Source organism: Symphodus melops, assembly GCF_947650265.1.
Source record: "Symphodus melops genome assembly, chromosome: 4".
In the NCBI taxonomy this organism is placed as follows: Eukaryota; Metazoa; Chordata; class Actinopteri; order Labriformes; family Labridae; genus Symphodus; species Symphodus melops.
The window spans coordinates 18,778,907-18,800,771 of NC_136694.1; the positions used below are offsets into that span (position 1 = coordinate 18,778,907).

At 41.8% G+C, this 21,865-nt stretch overlaps 1 protein-coding gene across 5 annotated transcripts in view; it reads left to right on the forward strand.

Annotated features, from left to right (window-relative positions):
• The window catches only part of bsnb (bassoon (presynaptic cytomatrix protein) b), a 62,378-nt gene extending 45,707 nt beyond the window's left edge, over positions 1 to 16,671 (forward strand). For 2 of the 5 annotated variants that reach the window (XM_079341804.1, XM_079341808.1), the window contains exons 5-13: positions 174 to 6,467; positions 7,403 to 9,491; positions 9,864 to 10,693; positions 11,026 to 11,137; positions 11,251 to 11,397; positions 11,544 to 11,596; positions 11,823 to 11,930; positions 12,505 to 12,634; positions 15,498 to 16,671. In XM_079341804.1, the coding sequence (XP_079197930.1) occupies positions 174 to 6,467; positions 7,403 to 9,491; positions 9,864 to 10,693; positions 11,026 to 11,137; positions 11,251 to 11,397; positions 11,544 to 11,584 (9,513 nt within the window). In that variant the 3' untranslated portion in view covers positions 11,585 to 11,596; positions 11,823 to 11,930; positions 12,505 to 12,634; positions 15,498 to 16,671. The other 3 variants (XM_079341806.1, XM_079341807.1, XM_079341805.1) reach the window with 3 other exon arrangements.
• Positions 16,672 to 21,865: the final 5,194 nt, after the last annotated feature.

Below are 21,865 nucleotides of genomic sequence, written 5' to 3' on the forward strand. Positions count from 1 at the left end.
CTCCTTCTATTAAAACATGCAATGAAAATGTCACTGTTGATGATTTTAATGAAGTAGTTGGAGGAAATGTTTACACTGGCAACGTTACAGACCTGGCTTTATTGCCTAATTGCTTTATTTAGAAAAATAAATTGGCTCCACGTTTGACCTCTCATTTTTGTTTCTGTTTTTAGGATTACAACAAATCCAGTACACAGAGTTTAAGTGACACTGGCTACTCCTCAGATGGAATCTCCAGCTCTCATGGGGAGATTATCGGCCAGATTCGGGAAGAAGGAATCAAGCTCAGTGAAAGGGGGGCTTCCATACCCTCAGAAATCACCAAGCTAGAGAGCTCCATGAAGCCTCTTCTAGAATCAAAGACCGCCTCAGACCAGAAGCACAGGCCACATTCACTATCTGTTGGACATGAACGAGATAACAATCCAGATGACGCAAGGGATGAATCAGAAGATGACCTTAGTTGTAAGCTTCGTCATGATTATGTGGAAGACAGCAGTGAAAGCGGTCTCTCACCATTGCCAGTGAGACAGAAAAAGTCACATAAAGATCTTACAGATGAGGAATTCATGAGGAGGCAAATTATGGAGATGAGTGCTGATGAAGAGGAGTTGGAGGAACATGGAAACCAGAAGAGCAAAAGGTCACATAAAACAAGTGGGGATCTGAGCAAGGAAAGACGACGACTCTCTCACCATTCAAATAGTTTTGAGGAAGATACTAAGGCATCAGAAGGTGCTTATAAGGTAAACGAAGAAGAAGATGTTGTAATGGCTGGGGGCCTTCGTCGATTTAAGACTATTGAGCTGAATAACACCAACAGCTACAACCGAGAAATGGAGCTCAATACTGAGCATGACTTGCGAGAACCAGAGCTGGAGATGGAGAGTCTCACTGGTTCTCCTGAGGAGCGGTCTAAGGGAGAATATTCATCTACCCTACCTGCCACAACTCCTAGCTACACCTCTGGAACATCCCCCACATCTGTGTCATCCATGGAGGATGATAGTGACAGCAGCCCCAGTCGTAGGGCAAGATTAGAGGAGGCAAAGCAGCAGAGGAAAGCTCGACATCGGTCTCATGGGCCACTGCTGCCTACTATTGAGGATTCATCTGAGGAGGATGAGCTAAGAGAGGAAGAAGAACTACTTCGAGAACAGGAACAGATGAGAGATTTAGAGCAACAGAGGATTAGAAGCACTGCACGAAAAACAAAAAGGGACAAAGAAGAGCTAAGGGCACAGAGGCGCAGGGAAAGATCCAAAACTCCCCCCAGCAATCTCTCTCCTATTGAGGATGCATCGCCAACAGAAGAGCTGAGACAGGCTGCAGAGATGGAGGAACTTCACAGATCATCATGTTCTGAATACTCCCCATCTATGGACTCGGAAGCAGAGGGCTTTGAGATTATTGGCGGAAAACTCTACAAATCTGGAAATGAATATAACCTTCCAACTTTCACATCACTCTACTCCCCCACAGAAAAAACATTAGCAATGTCACCGTCAGATAAAACACTTAAAAGTGCAGAGGAGGTCTATGAAGAGATGATGAAAAAAGCACAGCTCATGCAGAGGCAAGTACAAACAGTCAATCAAAACAAAGGTTCCTCACAACCTGACAGTAAACATCATCTTGATGCAGGAACATCCCTAACCCCTGGCTCTAGTCCAACTCAAATTTCAGCACCAATGTCCTTCTCCACAACAGGTAGTGATCCAAGAATTCCAGGAATTCATGCAGCTCAGCATCTGTCAAAAGAAACACAAAATAGGATGATGACGCAGAGTGCCAAAATTGAAGGTGTTGTTGGAGTTGCCATTACCAAAGCACAAGTCAGCCAGACTATCACCACAAAACAGACTAGTAACACAGTATCTGCTGGCAACAGATCTAGCTCTCAGAGGCCAACACAGGCATTGCCTGATCCTGGAGCCTCCTCCCTGACCTCCAAAGTATTTTCCCTTTTTAAAGGTCCAAGCCCCCCAGTCTCTCCCACTATCTCTCCAGCACAAAGTCCAACGCATATACCATCTGTAAGGCCCACTGGTGGTAGTGGCAGACAGCTGCCCTCTTTGCCTGGTGGTCCTCCATCAGCAGCAGCAGCATCGCATGGAGCTCATGCACCTCAAAGGGCAAATTCACCCCGTCTTGCAAGACAACAGTCCTCACAAGATTCACCAGTGATGGTGATAACACTAGGCTCTGATACAACTACTCCTACTAAGCCACTTACTGTAAATTCTTCCACTTCCCCCCTGTCATCACCAACACAGGCCAGTTGTAAAACCCTGTATAGCTCAAAGCCTACTGGGACAAGTTCCCCAACATCACCACAAATGCATCCATCACAGCAGTCTCCAAAACATTATTCACATATGGGCCAAAATGTTGAAAAAGTAAATGTTGGTATGAGCACTGTGACCACAACTGCGCAAAGTCTCTGTAAAATGTCCAATATTCAAGGCTCTTCAAAGAATGTTGCTCACAGTCAAACACATCAAAGCACTAACGTGGTAGATCTGAGGGCCCCAATGAGGCCAGCTCCAATTATAATGACAGACCAGGGTATGGATCTAACATCCCTTGCCTCCGATTCAAGAAGATACTCTTTAGGAACAGAGCAGCCATCTGTTCGACACACAGCAGTCCAACCTCTTATTATGAATCTGAATGCACAAGAGCAAACACATATATCTTTATCAACACCCACCACAGTAAGCATAACAGTTGCAGGTTCTATGTTTATGACACAGCCCAAACAACAGGTTGTGTATGGAGATCCTTTGCAAAATCGTATGGATTTGGGGCAGGGTGTTGGATCAGCTGTGTGTTTATCTCAGAGTAAAACACCAGTTAGTGATCCATCTATTCCCAGAATTGATGCTTGCCTTGAGAACCTGGGTATACAACAGCAGCAACTCCAGTTACAGCAGCAGAAGCTTCTGCAGCAACAACAACTCCTTGAGCATCAGCTCCAACAGCACCATCAGCAATCCTCATTTGCACGTTACAATTTAGCTAATCAGGTTCAGCCACTGCTGATGAAAAAAGATCTAGTAGTAAGTCAAACAAGCAGTGCCCAGCCAGTAGTGACTGCTAGTGCCATTCCTAGAGTGTCCCCCCTGGCCCCCCCTCAAGGGTCTGGGGTTCCAGCTTCTAATGCCCCCCATGAAATCTATGGTGGAATGGCCTTAGAGCTAAAAAACAAGCCAACAGTCATGAATTTATCTACAGGAAAGCCCCACGTTATGATGGTACAACTTGAAGAGAGTAACACTTCACAAGGAAGTACAGTGACTCAACTGGTAAAGCGAGAGGAACCTCCTCCCACTCCTCAGGTCTTGGATCTTACTGGACAGATCAAATCAGAAAACCAAGTGGCTTGCTGTGATGTTGTTTACAAGTTGCCCTTTGCTGGTTCCTGTTCAGGGTCATTAACTCAAAAGCCTACAACAGTATCCTCAGATAAAACCCCCACTACAGAAACCTCTCAAGCAGTGCAGCCTCCCCATCTACCACAGTACAATGTCACCCAACAACACCCGCCTCCATCTACACAAGGAGGGGTAGAGGAACATAAATGCTATCAACCACCTGTAATCCCCTCAGGTAGAATCCAGCCCTCTATGTCTGATAATAATTTGCCTTCGATGACCGATGCTAGTCACTATCAGGGTAATGTGCAGGGTGGTCTTGCAGTGGATTATAGCAACATGAATCAGGCTTATGATGGTGGATACCTTGGTTTGGGAGCACAGTATGGCTCTTACACAGACTTGCGCCATCAGGGAGATTTTACCAGCCCTTCATTACCCCTTCGACGATATGGCTCCATGTCAAATATCAATTCTGACAATGCCTACAATTCACGGGATCTATCAGGATCACAGGACGCCAATCTGGCTCAGTACAGTGCAACCACTGCTAGGGAAATCAGCCGTATGTGTGCAGCTCTTAACTCCGCAGACCAATATGGGAGTCGTTATGGAAATAACCCTGAAATGATACCATACGGGGCTGGACGGGGTGGCTCTTTATCTAGGCTTAACCTTCAGCAAAGCTTAGCATCAATAAGGGCAAACTTATTGTATGGCCCAGACGGAAGAGCTACAGCAAATGGACAAAGTCTGACAAACCTAATTAATGCAAGACAAGCAAGTTTACGCGCCTTGTACCCTGCTGCTATGAGAGGGGGTGATGGCATGATTTATTCTACAATAAACACTCCAATAGCCTCAACCTTGCCTATAACTACCCAGCCTGGCTCTGTCATTCGACCAATGCCCAGAGGAATTTACAGAACATACCCCACAGGTGTAACTGCTGTACCATTGGCTAGCCTTACCAGGTTACCTCAAGTGACTCCCAGGATGCCGCTGTCTACACAGGGACCATATTCCTTCCCTCCTCCAAACCAGTATATTACTCCAGCCGAACCCCCAGGAACTATGCCTGATATAAGCAGTTCACAACAGGAAACTCCTGTATACCTTGGAAGGCCTCTAACAACAGTTGCTCCACAAACAGCTGCCAGTCATCCACCTACCCAAACTGCAGCACACTTAGGACCCCAAAATGTTCCAGTTACTGGTATGCAAACCATGTCAGAACAACAGACAGACCACACTCAATTAACCTTACAGAATATTTCAACACTATCTCAGCCTCCAACTGTCCAGTCAGGACAGGCCCAAATACAGCCACAGCATTTACCTACACAAACTGAACCTTTATCACTGACTCAAACCCAATCACAAGGTCAACCTATCAGTCAACCACAACCATTAGTTCTGCCACAGGGCCAGTCTCAAGCAACACCCCTTGCACAAACTTCCAAGCCCTCTCCTTCCATCGATTCCCAGAAAGGTAAGGAAGAGGAGAAACTTAGTCAGCAACAAGAGCACATGTTGCAGCTGGAGCGAGAGCGTGTTGAACTGGAGAAATTAAGGCAGCTCCGCCTTCATGAAGAGCTTGAAAGAGATCGGATGGAGCTTCAAAGACACAGAGAGAAAGAACAGCTCATTGTTCAGCGGGAGATACATGAACTGCAGTCAATCAAGCAGCAAGTTCTTCAGCAACAACAAGCAGAGCGGGAAACACAGCTGATTATGCAAAGGGAGCAACTAGCTCAGCAGAGAATGCAGCTTGAACAAATTCAGTCTCTTCAGCAGCAGCTTCAGCAGCAGTTGGAGGAGCAGAAAAGGCAAAAGACTGCAGCCGTGGAGGCTGCTGCTGCTACAGAGGCAGCTGCAGCGGCTGCTGCAGCAGCAACAGCAGCTACATCTGCGCAGGGTGCTATTCAAGGGGTCGTTGTGGGTGGAGGGCAACCTCAAGGATTTATTATCTGTGATCAGAGTGGTCGAGTTATTCAACAAGAGGGCCAAAGTGTACAATTTTGGCAGGATGGGCAAGTGGTCCAAGCTGTGATGGCTGCTCGACCTATTCATAGTTCTGCATCTGAAATGTCTTTGAGAAGCACTGAAAAGCAGGCAGATTCCAAGATTATGAAAAAGCAGAATTCCATGCCCGGGCTGAGGGATGGCTCAGAAGAGGAATCAATGAAGAGGATTACAGATAGCTGTGTGCAAACTGATGATGAAGATGGAGAGGATAAATTTATGAACAGGCGAAGAAGAACCAGACGCATTGCAGACTGCAGTGTTCAGACTGATGAGGAGGACCAAGGAGAATGGGAGCAGCAGCCCATAAGGCGCAGGCGGTCTCGTGTATCAAAGCACTCTGAATCCAGCGGGGATGCCAAATCAGAGGGATCATCTAAAGTGGCTTCTTCAAGTATAGCTATTCAGACCACAAATGATTCGTCGTGCCAAACAGAGTCAGAGCAACTAGGCAGGATTTCCCCTGCAATCCACATTACCATGGCAGAAACCTCAAAGGTCGACCTGTTACATTACATAGCAGCTCCTGAAAGGACTCACAAAGGAGAGAGTCTTGCCTGCCAGACAGAACCAGAGTCTCAATCCCAGGGTGTTGTCGCACCACAGCTCAGTGTCCCTACGACCATCAGTCCATACTCAACAAGTCTTCATATAGTAGGAGCAAACACTTCTGACTCAACATCTCCAAGACTCCAAGGAGTTGCTAAATTTGAGAGGAGAAAACCAGACCCCCTGGAAATTGGCTATCAGCAGCAACAAAATGAATCCCCATCTCGCCAGCCCCCTAAATCTCCCCAGGTACTATACTCCCCTGTGTCTCCATTGTCTCCCCATCGAATGCTGGAGACAACATTTGCCTCCCAGGAGAAACTTAACAAAGCCCATGTTACACCCCAGCAGAAGGCTTTTACTGCTGAATCACCCCAACGCCACCAAACACTACCAAGACCCATAAAAAGTGTGCAGCGCTCCATGTCGGATCCTAAACCTCTGAGCCCAACATCAGAAGACCCAGCCAAGAACAGGTTCTCCCCATATCATCAGCAAGCTCTGTCCAACAGTCAGGTAGGATGCCTTCACTTTTTTCCCCATACAGAAAATATCATTTATTTATATATATTTATATGATATTACCAAAATAAGAATAAATAGTCACTTGAATGCAATTTACTACAAGGATTTGTATTTGTTATTTTTAAAGAATAACTGCACTTCTACAAATACACAAAATAAAATACAATAATTTTTAAGTTAAGTGTCTAATAAAGTAAATACAAAATAAGTTATAAGAATGATATTGTGAAAACACTGCTTTGTATGGATATGGATTCTCACAGGATCTGGCAAGGAGAGGGTGACAGACTGTTCTTTAGAGAGCAGCTGGCTAAACCAGAAAAGATTTTCCCATCATCCTTTTCTGCTGTGTCTTGTCACTTATCTTTCCCCTCTGTACTATTTTAGTCTTTTTCTTCCTCTTATTCTGTCATATCATCTATCTGGCAAATAATTAAGAGTTGCCATGGGGACTTACAATGTGAAACCGCTTTGTCGCTTTGCTGTCTGCCTGATTGTTAGCATCTGCACTTACAGCAAACTCAAAATACATTTTTCAACTATGTGAGAGATGGATTTTATAATTTTCTCACAAAAGATACAATTTTAATGTGGTAGTATAAAAAGCCCCATGGATACATTTTCACTTAGGTAAAGGCATATATCAATATGTTACAGAACTTATAACAATGATTACCACTATTAACCATGGCATTTAACATTGTTTATCAGGAATTAAAGGGAAAATTGCTTTGATACTCATGCTTGAGTGATACTGTATCAGATTCAGAAAATGTTCCTTATAAAATGCTTGGCAATGTATGTGTCAAAGGATGACAAAATGTGCAGAACTTCTGTGAGTTACCAGTGTGCAACAATAGAGTCGAAATTAACGCATTCCGCTCACAGCTTAATGTTTCTTGATGTATCTCTCCTTATCCTCACAGATGGCCTCCCTGCAGCATCAGAACTCTCTGATGAGAAAAATAAAGAGGACCCTCCCTAGCCCACCTCCAGAGGAAATTCCACTCCCCATTGTTACTCCTGCCCAAATGTACAGCTCTCCTGGCATGCCACAGAGGGTTCTACCCAGACCTGCCCAAGGAGTCACAAAGGCGGGCTTGCTGAGTGAGTTGAAAGCAGTAGAACAAGAGTCATCGAAGCTTCGGAAGCAGCAGGCTGAACTTGAGGAAGAAGAAAAAGAGATTGATGCAAAACTTAGGTACTTGGAGCTAGGAATCACCCAACGAAAGGAAACAATGGTGAAGGACAGGGAGAGGAGAGAGCTGGCCTATCTGAGATGTATGGGTGATGCTCGGGACTACATGTCAGACAGTGAGCTTAATAACCTTAGGATGGCAGCTGCAACAGGAACCTTTGATGCTAATGGTCTGCTGACAAGGCCTAGTACTGCACCAATGAGCCAATTTACTAATGACCTCAATTCAACCTCCCAGTATCCCTCAACCTCATCCTATATGTCTTATCCTTATCCTCAAAATCAACAATCAATGCAGCAGCCGGGCTCAGCTTACCAACAGATAGGTTTCCAACCTCCCCAGTACCCTTCATCTTCTGCACCACAGCCAGGAACATTCCAGCCACATCCCCCACCAGGCCCTGGCTACCAAAACCAGGGAAGCTACTCCTCTCGCATGTATGCACAGTCCTCCTACCAGACAGATCTTGGTATGCAGCAGCATGGTCACCAGGGCTTCCATGCACCTGGTCAGCCAATGCCAGGCCAGAGCCTTCCTTATCCCAGCCCTAACTCCTACCAACCTGGTCTCTCCTACCAGCCCCAAGCAGAGATACTTACCATCCATCAAAGACCTCGGCAGACTTCCTTGGCTGACCTTGAACAAAAACTTCCAACTAACTATGAGGTAATCAGCAATCCAGCAGTATCAGTAGCAACATCAGCTCCAGATACTAGCTTTGGTCCTGTGTACAGCAATGCATATGGACAATATCGCCCCCCAGAGCCAGGCCTAACGCACCCTGTAGACAGCCCAACCTCCGCTTATACTTCTGATGGACTCTACACCTCCAACCTGGAGCAGAATATTCCAAGGAACTATGTAATGATTGATGACATCAGTGAGTTAACAAAAGACAACACTAGCCAACCCAGTGATGCTCTGGGCCATCCTGTGGGAGGACGTTATCGCAATGAGAATGGCCCTGCTCGTGGAAGTGCCTACGGTAGGCCTGAAGATGAGCCTCTTGATGCTTATGGCAGACCTACAGGCACAACAAGTTACCAGAATACAGCGGATAGTCGAACCAGCACCACAGTAAGTGGAGGCTCTTCCTATTACTACGATGATTATAAACACACATCACGGAGCAGTTCCAGTAGCCACAAACTTAATCCAAAGAATCTTGCACCTGCAGTGGTTTCATCTAAACGTAGTAAGCATAGGAAGCAGGGAATGGAGCAGAAAATTTCTAAATTCTCCCCTATTGAGGAAGCTCGAGATGTGGAGTCTGACCTTGCCTCTTACACAATGACAACATCAACAGGAGGTAGCTGTACAGTTGTGTCCAGATCAAAGAAGCTTCAGGATGATGCCACTTATGGGATGAAGAAAAATGCCTATGAACACCAAAAATATTATGGCACCAGTCGTGAGGGCCTTGAGGAGGAGGACCGTATGTACAGCTCTGGTAGATCCAGGTCTACTGGATATGGTATGGACAAGATCTCCTCCAGAGATGCCACGGGCCATAGAAGTAAATCCTATGAGAGGGATGCCATGGAGCGATCTCAGAGAAGCGGCCGTAGTGGAAGACCACCCATTCGCCAGAACTCAGAAGAGGAGAGCCCACTCAGTCCTGTTGGAAAGCCTGTAGGCATGGGAAGAGGCTCTGGCATAGCAGATGCCCAAGATGTGAGGAACCAATATGGCTCCAGCCATTCATTGCCAGATGTGCAGGACCATCACAAGAAAGACCTGCCCAGGAGTCATGTATATAAACCAGATGATCCTTACCTCGTAGATGATATGCACTGTGCTGTTTCTGACAGTGAAGGTAATTGGTGCTGAACAATCTTTGCTGCCTGACATTTGTTACTTTAATTGGTGCTGGGAGAAGACTGCATGCCAAGTGTGGGAATGTACTGTAAGAAGAGCACTATAACTTTTTTGTGTTGTTTGTGGAATTTTCCCAGCTGTATATTAAGCCAAAATTGCCTGTTATATACTTATGCGTATGCATGATTTTTTCAGTGTGAGGTATTGTCTGTTTTTAAACTTTTTTTTGTCTGTCGGACTCCTTGAGAAATTGCATGGCTCTTGGCTGTAGAGCATTTTTTTTGCTGTTTTTTTGCATTGCTTCTATCTGCATGCCGCTCGTCTCTCTACAAAACTGAATTGACTAATGAAGTTTGTTTTGGTTTAAAAGCCTATCATTTGGGACAAGAGGAGACTGATTGGTTTGAGAAGCCACGGGAGGCACGTTCTGATCGCTCTAGGCATCATGGAAGTGGAAGTCACTCATCCACAGGTAGGCGGAGTAAACATACCTACCATGATTATGACGAACCTCCAGAGGAATATTGTCCCCAGGATGAGTACAACCAACAGCGCCACTCCTCCTCCACATCTCGAGATCACCGCCACCATGGCAGCAGTACTGGTAGACACAGCTCTTCTCGCCACAGCTCAGATGATCCCAGGTCCTCCCGTTCAACCAGGACAAACCCCAAAGATCCATCAGGCCGTTCTGATGGTAGAAGCTCAACATCTACACAAAGAAGAGGATGTCCTGACTCCCGTTCTGCCCAGGCAAGCCCGCGGAACTCAGGCGATTTCTCTCGGGACTCAGCCTCTGGTCATCACCATGGCACTGGGGGACGGAGCCAGAGGCCACAAGGAGATCGCACAACTACCAGAAGGCAGGAGCCATCTGTAGCAGGGCAAAAATCTCAGCAGGCACCCCAGGGCCATCCTGGGCAGCAGCGGTCAGGTGGCCAGGGCCAGACTGTGCGACCGACAGGCTCTGAGCAATTTGATAGTAACCAGCAGGTCCAGCAGCAGCAGCAGCAGCAGCATCAGCCGAGTGCACAACAGCAGCAGCCTCTGCAGCACAGCCAGACCCCCCAGAGTAGCCAGCTGCCAACAACCACTCCAGGAGCAGGAACAGCACAGCAACAGCCTAAATCCAGCCAAGCCCAACCACAGGGTCGTCAGCCAGGAGTTGGGTCTGCAGCAGGGCAGGCGGCTACGACAACGGTGAGTAGATCTTAGCCTGCTTCTACTGTTTCTTAGGTTAAATGTTCATCAACAATTTTTCTTACGGATGTTCCCCTAAGAAATCTTAATTGGTGTAATAGAACAAATTTTAAAATGTATTCATGTAGATATTAATTTTACAAAGGAAGAGAAGGAAAGATTAAAAATTACACAAAGATTAAAAAAAACACAGTGTACATGTTTTTCATTTGCACTATTAGATTACATTTTAAACTGAATTGAATATACTGTAGAATAAAGCCAAATACTATAAAATGAATGTGATTAACTTCTCCCTGTCTTCCTATTTGTCTCCATTCAATTAATGGCAGGCCAAAATGGATGCTCCACCTCCAGCAACAGCCACAGCAGTGAAACCCACTACTGGTGTGCCAATAGCGCCTCAGCCTATGAAAACATCCACACCCCCTCTTACAGGCATTGGTAAGCCTGCGTTGCACAAATACCATACAATTTACAATGGCCACAGCCAAATGAAGACATATCGTAATGGGCGTTATGTACTGTATTTCTGTTGTGTTGTGTTTTCTTCAAAGGTGCCAAGGCAGCTCCTGTTGGGATCGGTAGCAAACCTGTAGGAATAGGCAGTGCTGCAGCAGGACAGCCACCTGCTGAAGGAGAAAATGTTCTCACCAAAATCCTGCAAGGAGGAGCAGCTGAGCAAGCAGGAAAACTGGGAGATGGTACGATCATGAATATGAATAGATAAATGCTTAAAAAAATAAAATTGATTGATAAATGCTTAATTATTCAGAAAAGGTTGACCAACCATTAAGCCATGAATGATAATTTTGTATATTTATTTATTGTATGTTTTCTTCACTTATAGCATTATCTGGCCTTGGGAAGAAGTTCACATCATTGTGGTGAACTAAATAGAGGGTAAGTGAGCGCAACATGCTTTAGTAACTGAAATGTAGATTTTTTACGGCCTTTTAATTTAGAATCATTGATGTTATGGTGGGTTGTAGCAAATGACAGCCTGCTGTATAAAACAGAAATTATGAATTGCTTCCTCATTGCGAATAATTTAGGGGAATGTTAATGTATACATATCTCTTAACTTTGCACTGTAAATAAAATTATTTCCTTTTTGTAGGTTATGCAGAATTGAATTAAGATGGACTGGTAGCTTCGTACTTGAAAAACCTATGAAACTTCATTAAATACATTTCACACCACAAAGGAAATGGAGGCTGAGATCCAGAGTGCATCAGTGAGTACCTTATTTACTCATCTTTACCCCTTGAGAAATAAATATTTTATATTATCATTTTGAAATACAAAAAAAAATTAAAAATGAAATATAACATACAAAACCTTCCAGTGTGTGCCCTTACATGTTGTGAAAGCTGCCACCAAGTGAGAGGTGGTTGCCTGATAGTATGTGAAAACCTCACCCAGTCCATGGAGGGGGGAGGGGGGGGGGGGCTTTCTCACCTTGATACTGCAAGTCTGTGGCATTTCCTAGCAGTTTTCAACACTGACTGTAAATTACTGTGGAGAGCTGTTAATTTGAACTTCAACGGTAATTTAGTTAAAGTTAAGATAGTGGCAGTTACGGACAAAGATCCTGTTTCATGCAGTGAATTTTAATAAAATAACTTAATAATGTTATGTTTTTTTCATCCAATAGGTATCTTAATGCTCTATCGGCAATAATCACCTCAAGAATTACCCTCATCTGCATATTGGGATAACTCAAGATGACTGATTACTGATGAAATGCAGAAAGTGTATATTGGGTGTGATCAATTGTATCTTTCATTTTCCCCAAAATTACTGAACAGAGCTGGAATCAAAGCATGCCTTGTCAGCACTGAATTCCCCAGACATGGGCACACAACGGAAGTGAATTATTAAGGATGAATGCTTTGTCAGCAGGGGACAGAGGGACAGGAGGACTGAGAACACCCAAAAGTAAGTGAAAGCTTGCATGACTGACTTGTATTTACACAACTGACTATAACTGCAGATGGAAAACACTCTCCATCTCTGTCTTTTCTCTTGCCTATTTTTTTACAGACTGATCAGAAGCACAGCAAAAAAAAATATCAAGGATTTTGAATGTCCAACAGACCACCACTGACAAATCAATGAGACTTGAAATGACACTTGACACAATTGTGTGCTGAATGAAATGATAAAATTGTAATGAAACTTGGAAAGATTGATTCTATGTATATTTGGATTTTATATACATCCTATGGATGTATAGTGGGTATGGAAAGTATTCAGACCCATTTAAATGTTTCACTCTTTGTGTCATTGCAGCCATTTGCTAAAATCAAAAAAGTTCATTTATTTCTCATTAAAGTACACTAAGCACCCCATCTTGACAAAAAAAAAAAAAGTTTTGTAAATGTATTCAAACATGCTGTCCATTTCTTCTGATCCTCCTTGAGACGGTTCTGCTCCTTCATTGGAGTCCAGCTGTGTTTAATTAAACTGATTGGAATTGATTAGGAAAGGCACACACCTGTCTATATAAGACCTTACAGCTCACAGTGCATGTCAGAGCAAATGAGAATCATGAGGTCGAAGGAACTGCCCAAGGAGCTCAGAGACAGAATTGTGGCAAGGCACAGATCTGGCCATGGTTAAAAAAAGAATTTCTGCAGCACTTAAGGTTCCTAAGAGCACAGTGGCTTCCATATTTTAAAGAAGAAGAAGAAGTTTGGGACGACCAGAACTCTTCCTAGACCTGGCCATCCAGCCAAACTGGGCGGCCAGGTCTAGGTCTCGTGGGAGAAAAGCCTTGGTGAGAGAAGTAAAGAAGAACCCAACGATCACTGTGGCTGAGCTCCAGAGATGTAGTAGGGAGATGGGAGAAAGTTCCTCAAAGTCAACTATCGCTGCAGCCCTCCACCAGTCGGGGCTTTATGACAGAGTGGCCCGACAGAAGCCTCTCCTCAGTGCAAAACATGAAAGCCTGCATAGAGTTTGCCAAAAAACACATGAAGCCTAACAGACTATGACAAAGAAGATTCTCTGATGAGACCAAGATTGAACTTTTTGGTGTTAATTCTAAGCCGTATGTGTGGGGAAAACCAGGCACTTCTCTTCACCTGCCCAATACAATCTCAACAGTGAAACATGGTGGTGGCAGCATCATGCTATGGGGGTGTTTTTCAGCCAAGTACAGAGATATCCTGGAAGAAAACCTCTTCCAGAGTGCTCAGGACCTTAGACTGGGCCGAAGGTTCACCTTCCAACAAGATAATGACCCTAAACACACAGCTAAAATAACAATGGAGTGTGGCTTCGGAACAACTCTGTGACCATTCTTGACTGGCCCAGCCAGAGCGCTGACCCTACACCCAATTGAGCATCTCTTGAGAGACCTGAACATGGCTGTCCACCAACGTTCACCATCCAACCTGACAGAACTGGAGAGGATCTGCAAAGAAGAATGGCAGAGGATCCTCAAATCCAGGTGTCAAAAACTTGTTGCATCATCCCCAAGAAGATTCATGGCTGTACTAGCTCAAATGGTGCTTCTACTCAATACTGAGCAAAAGGTCTGAATACTTATAACCATGTGATATTTCAGTTTTTCTTTTTTAATAAATGTCTACATTATTGGTTTTTTTCTGTGAAGGTGGGTTGTTGAGTGTACATTAATGAGAAATAAAATGAACTTTTTTTATTTTAGCAAATGGCTGCAATGAAACTAAGAGTGAAAAATGTAAAGAGGTCTGAATACTTTCCGTGCTCATTGTATGGAGGAGGAGAAGGGCATACTACAGCAATTCTATAGGGGGAGCTCCAAATGATTTGTTTTCATCTTTTTATAAAGTCTATAGGGTACACATATGTTGGATGTGTATTGATGTGTATGTATGTGTATTGTCAAGTTGCAGATTTAGGTCTGATTTGTTTAAGTTTGGAGTTTTTGCCTTTGATGGGTTTTGTTTTCTTTAGCATTAGTTCAGTGCTGTGTCAGGTTAGGTATCGAGAGTCACAGTCCCCTTCAACCTTTAGTTGCTGAGGTGAGAGGATAAAGAACAAGGGAGGTCAGCACTACTAGTTTACCTCTGACTTTACACATCTCCTAATCTGGGCCACACGTAGCTATAATTAGCCAGAGAAGGCTAACTGTGGCTTTGCTTTAATGTCACACACGCATAGACACGTAGGGACATGAGCACATGCAGGGACAAAGAATCATGAGTCATTTTAAGAATCACTCATTAAATGGAAGAATGAGCAAATTATCCAATTTTTGCTCAATGTAGCAGAAATATAGAAGCACCATTGAAGCTGAACTTTATTTAGCATCTGTGAAAACACATGATGTGTAAGGATGAAGTTGTGGCTCATTTGAGTGAAGGTTTATCATCTTGTGCTGTTTATGCTGTTGTGACATTTCGATTACTATCAGTGGCAGTGGCATTCATTTCTGTATCTGTGACCAGATTAAGAGGGGGAATGTTTGGATGAACCTCACTCAGTGTTTCTTTGGCAAGGCATCCTGCACAACATTGGATTACTAGCCATGACGCCACAGCTGCGATTGACTGGAATATCAGGACAAGCAAAGGGGAGAAGGTGGAGGGTTTTTGTCCCTATTAGCTGGTTGTCCATAGCCATTGCAAAAATGACAAAATGTTTGGGGTTCAGATGATTAAAACATTTTCTTCATGTTTTTGCTGTATTTAATTAATTTAAGTATAGTCCAGGTTGCAGTGTATGCATTTAGTCTCATGAATTGAATATTTAATTAATATTTCGTTACTGGTACTTTCGGCTAACATTCACATCTCATTTGTCTCTATTTCAGGAGGACAACAGCATTAAGAAATGAAGATGCAGGGAAGCAGAGGAGAGAGGGGGAAGGGGCTCATGTGCTGCTTCTTATTCTCTCCTATAGCAAGCCTTCTGGGATTTGTGTGACAGTAAAAGGCGTGCTAAATGAAGCCCCTGGATATCTTGGGAGGAATTCATCATATTGGTCGTGCATGTCCCTTCCTTCTAACAGCTCAATAAAGGAAGCCACACAGCGCCTTCAAAAGGGATTTAATGGAACACCTCTTATGTCTGAGGAGTGCACATCTGGCAAGGATACTTGATTCTATATTGATGTCTTTGCAGCCTTTCCAAAAAAAAAACTTTAAAAAAAAAAGAAAGTTTTTCATAGGTTTTCCTTGTACCAAAGATACCCATATTTTATCCCAAAATGACACAACATACCTGGAATAGACAAGATGTATCACAGCAATTACAACTAACCAGACGACTCCACTCACAACCCTTGAATGCTTGGTTTCTCTGATCTTTGCAGTACATTCCAGTTTAGGGAATATGACCCTTTCTCTGAATGTGTTTTTATTTCTCTTCTGTTTTTATGTCTACAGAATGCATTGTGTAAATGTGGACATGAGAATGCACGCACAAGTATTTAAAAAAACAAAACAGAAAAACAGACGCCCATATCAGTACTTTTTCACCACCTATGAGATGCCACTAGTTAATAACTGTAGGTTTTTAGGGAAGGAAAATACTACCAGTGTGCCCACAAGTGTGAGATTCACACAGATGAGAGGACCAAATGAAAGAGTGGCCACGGCTCTTTGTTAGCCATTGTAAAGCCATCCTTATAGCCAGCCCCAGAGCTGATGGTAACACTCTGGGTCTAACTATAAAAGGATGGAGTCCCCTCGGAGACTCCATCCTTTTTATTGATTTTTCTCATCTTTTAGTTTCTTTTCATTTCTGCCTGATATTCACTGAATGGAAGAGCCTTATTCAGTAAGTTTTTACTTGTATACCTCACATGTTTGGAATTGTCCATGTCATCATGCATTTCTTTTTAAACAACTGTAAACTATTGTATGTACATAACAAAACAGAGATCTACTTATGTAAATTTGTCTTCATGTATTCATCAAATCCAGTGACTCGTTTATTTGTTGGTCTGTGTCTTTCTTTGGTAAAACTTTATATTTTTCACTTTTTATTTGTTTGGTTCTTTTTTCTTGCATCGAATAATTTGCTTGTTGATTTTTAAAAGCAATAGCATGCAGAAAATGGTATATAGCACAAAGTATAAATGTTGAAATTAGTGATAAAAAAATATCAAACACTTCTGTCAATAAATAGCCGTAATACGATGTTGTCAGCGGGTTTACAGCCACAGTACCATGTCCAGAAGTGCATGTTATGTGCAGAGGCATAGAGCATGCAGACGGGTACGAACACACTTACACGAGAACACTCTCACTTTATCTCTTGCAGACACACACACAACATATTGCATACTTGCATCCAGTTACATGTCACAGCCAAGGTTAATTGTGTTCTCCACTAAATAGATCTGTTAGCCTCCTGCTCATAATTGAGCTAACCAGTTCACTAAGAAGATCATCTCACAAACAGTCTGGGCCCATTTCCTCTATTTTTTCAAATACACATACACGTGCACTAACACATGCACACACACTCACTCTTACACAAACATGCACACAAGTGAGAGGATGAAAGCAATTATCAATTCAAATGTTCTATGCAATGACTCATTTTGAACCTGGAAATGATTTAGCCTAAAACAGTTTATTATCATCATTCTATTCACAAGAAAACAAAAAAAAAGTTATGGACTAAAATATAAAAAAGGGTAATGAAAAGTTTTTACTTAGCAACTTTGTCTGTATGAATTTGAATATTGAACTAGAACTGTTTTTTTATTTTCGTGGCATGTTTTGACCCCTCACCCCACACAGGGGATTTATTGCCAAAGGGTAAACTATGTAGACTGTCGGTTTTGAATGTCCACCATCATGTTGCTTTGAAGCATGGGTTTGCTTGGCTTTGTCTGGCTGTTTGTCCTCATTCAGTTTTTGTGCATTTGGCTGACCTGGGCTCCTCAGTGTTTGGCTTGCAGTGACTGTCTGTGCTGCTATAAACCTGTGATACAGATGGTCAGCACTTCTCATTATTACTAGTCAGTGTACATATTGAGTGTCAGTATAACCTGTGGGTTGAATGGAATGCTTCTATCTGATATTTCATTGTTGATTAAACCACTCAGCAGCCAAGCCATTGAAAAGGTGCATGACTAGATCTTATATACTTTGAAACTGTACCTAAATTTAAAAGAAAAAAGGGAAGGCATGATTTCACAAAGGTTTGCTCAAAAAAACCTTAAGTTTCATCGGCCAATATAGAGAATATTGATGAGTTAAATGTTCAGCCAGTCATTCACAAATCAGGGCATGTCATTTGGAAAGCACAAAGCTGGCTGGTAGCACCTGCTGCTCAGTGAAGCGCAGAAATACGGAGGTTGCGTAACAGTGCCTCCAACAGCGTAGGATCTGTATCAGAACGAGAGGTAGAGTTGCTATCAGGTTGACATGAGGTGCATGAGACAAAACAGCCTTCAGTGCAGCCATCTGATTTACAGAAAGGCAAACAGACACAATCTTACTGTAAATACAAGTTCATTTTTCTGTACAGCTTTTGAGTTTTGAGTACGGCTTTCATCTGCATCCCATGCCGTATTTGCTGCCAACTTTTGTGTATAAAAATAATTTATTACCACAATGATGATGATGAAGAAACTAATGATGATAATTATTATAATTATTGCATAAGCATAGTGTATGTGGCTGACTTGTATTGACTGTTTACAACAGTGGAACAAAATTGTATTCAGAAACATATCCAGTTTGTGTATAGTTTCTATACATATTGTGTTTGTAAACAAGAAGAAAAAAACCTCCACAGAAACTGCAGAGTAAAATGTCTTTGTCAGACTATCAGGAGGTCTTTCACGGATGGATATCATCTGCAAAGTGATGAGGGTAAAAGGAAGCAGCGGAAAAAAATGAATAAAAAAATCTGGAAAATGTCATTCACTGTTGTAAGTGCAATGGGCAAAACGTCAGTCGTGTATCCATTGTGAAACCTTGTGTTCTATTCAGTGTATTCCTGTAAACAGATAAGAGTAAATTTTGGTGCATCATGTCAAGTAACGTGAGTAATGAAAATATTGACCCTGAAATTTCCAAACAGAGAGAAGAATAAAAAGAAAAGGAATATATTGTGTTTACTGTCATGAGTCTGTGTTTTTGTGTGTACCTTTTTTTTTTTTACAGTACTAACTCTGTGGTTTAGTTCAAGCTCCAAAGCAGACAGTAGAGCGATCACATCTGTATAGATAAGATCAGGCTTTACGCTGTAATTCAGTTAGACTTATCCAAGTGTGAGTGGGTGGTAGGGGAGAAGTTGGGCTGTGGAGAATCACATCACAGTTCTTTCAAAGAAATTGTTCAAATACCTGATGTGTCTTATTTGGTCGGTGTAATCATCTTCATGCTGCTTCGGTCTGGGCTTTGAAACAGATATTTTACTATTATTCGAGTCCCATTCGTCCACATAAATGACAGCTGTTTTAAAACACTGATACATACAATCATGGAGGCAGAGCCACACTCTGTAGTGAGTTCAAAGTCATAAATGATGAGATTGAGCCAAAAGTGAATCATAACAAGGAAGTGAAGGTCCCAAAGACTCAGGGTATCTTTAAGTAGAAGTGTTGTGTTTCTATTTGTTTCAATTTACCTTTTACCCATTAGCTTTGTTTACAGAGCACCAAAAAAACCAACGCTACAAAGTTCTTTACATCATGTACTTATCCTGATAATACACAAAGATTCAATAAAACCTTGAAAGAAAAACAACAATGTAGCAATGAACATGACACAGGGCTTTTACACTTGCAGAAAACTCATGAAAAACTCCTGATATTTGCCAGAGAAGCTGAATGTGTAAAAACAAAGCCACATTTTTCAGTTGGATTTCACCTGGAGCTTCTCTTTCAGACCCTAATGTTTTTTCTGCAGCAAATCAAAGTAAGATCACAGCAGGATATTATCTGGAGAATTCACCTCCAATTATGTACTGTACTTGTAAACTGAAGCTGAAATTAAGCCATCACTGACAGAGTGAGTAAAAAGCTTCTTAACCTTATGAGGGTCCATCATTGAGTAAGTCAGAACTTTATCACCCTGTGAAGAGATAGATAGATAGATAGATAGATAGATAGATAGATAGATAGATAGATAGATAGATAGATAGATAGATAGATAGATAGATAGATAGATAGATAGATAGATCGATCGATAGATAGATAGATACTTTATTGATCCCGAGGGAAATTCAAGTGTTCAAGAGAACAGTGTTACAAAAACGTACAGTATTACAGGATGGTTTTCAATCTGACCAACATTTCTAAGAAAGATTGCACCTAAAAGCATACATTTAAATTCAGTAGACGTCGCCCCCTTGAGCACCACCATTATACCAAAACAAACACAACACCAGGCAACACCTCCGCAATTCTGAAGTCTCAGCTCAGCACATCTCCAAACCCCTGTCCCCTCGCATTCACACACAGATAATCAATTAGAACACACTGTAATTAAGCACCATTTAGAGCAGGTGGTGGGAAAAAAATGTCCTTTGATTGAGAAGCAAAATGCCATGGTCTGCATTGTTGTGTTAGCAGGCTTAGTCAACTGATAGCTTCACATTAAACATAAATTGACACAGAATGACCGATATCTCAACACATTTACATAACATCTGAATAAACAGTAAGTATGTTATTCTGACTGTGACAACAGTACAGCTGGCTCTTTTCACTCATTGTAGACATTTAAAGAGAATTGATTTCTGCTGTGTTTATGTGTGAAATGTTGCACAAGCTCCATCATTAAAAAAAACGTCTTTTTTTTACTTTCAGCTGTCATACACATTAATTTGGCTTTCGTATGATAATTTGATGAGTATATAATTAGTATATAATATATTTATCAGAGACAATCACTTTAAGAAGATATCCTTTATTAATCCACAGGCTAGCCTTGTGCTTGCTTGTTTTCTTTAGTTATGCTTAAAATTAGCAATAATTGTCACTACCAAAACACACATGGTAGTGTTCAGTAGTGACATGATAATTTGAATAGTGACAAAATGGAAAGGTAAGTTAAATCCCATCATTTTGAAAGAAATTTGTTTGAAAGTCATAAACTCAGTGAGTTTCTTTAAGAATCATAATTTCAATCATCTATTTATAACAAATCAGCAATTGATAAGTAATATTTGCACTATAAATGGTCATAGATGAACCTTTTTCTTCAAAAATAAATTGTATTGACCAAAAAACATTTGTATTATTCCCAACATCAGGCAAGTTTTGAGTTAATATTAAGCAGTAAGGTTGAGAGAATATGATAAAACACTGTAAAGAAAAAAACTGGTCACTACCACAACACTGGGTGTTTAAAAATATTAAAATATATTGAGTTATTAACTAAAATGTTATGATACTGACTGGTTAACTGTATGTTCTATCTTATAAATCATTAACTCTGAAATCAATCTCATCAGTGTTATACATTTTAGAAAGAAGATTGCACATCAATTTTAAAGTATTGTATATATTGAAATTTGTAAAAAAAAAAAAAAAAATGTATTGATTTTGTCAAAACCTTCAATAAAAAATCATGAAAATAATATTAACACAGGGGAACTAAACACAATATTAACAGGTTAACATAATATTTGTTTATAATAGTTGAATACTAGGTTTTAGTAATGACATATTTGTGGAGAGGAAAAACAGTCTGAAAATACAATATAAGAGCTGAAAGTTGTTTTTTTTCCCAGATGTGTAATATATAGATACACACACACACACACACACACACACACGCGCACACACACACACACACACACACACACACACACACACACACACACACACACACACACACACACTGCTCCTTTTTTAAAATTGGTAGAGTTTTCTCGTCTTCCTGTGAGTAGATAGCCGTATGTTTACTAGTTGCCAGGATGGCTTTTTGACCAAAAGGAACCCACATCTGAATGTAGGTAATGAAATCCATTGGGATTATTACTTACTATAACTTGTGACATTATCAAAGCAATAGGTGAAATCTGACAAACATTTCATGGCCAGACACAGGCCTTTGTAGTGTGCCTTATAAACACTCTTACCATGATGAGAAGGATTCTCTTGCAGGGGCCCAAGCAGTAAGGGTCGAGACACAGGAGTAGGTTTAAAGAAAAGGAGGGTTTTTATTTTACGCAAAAATAGAAAACCAAGTTTAAAAACCAAATTATAAG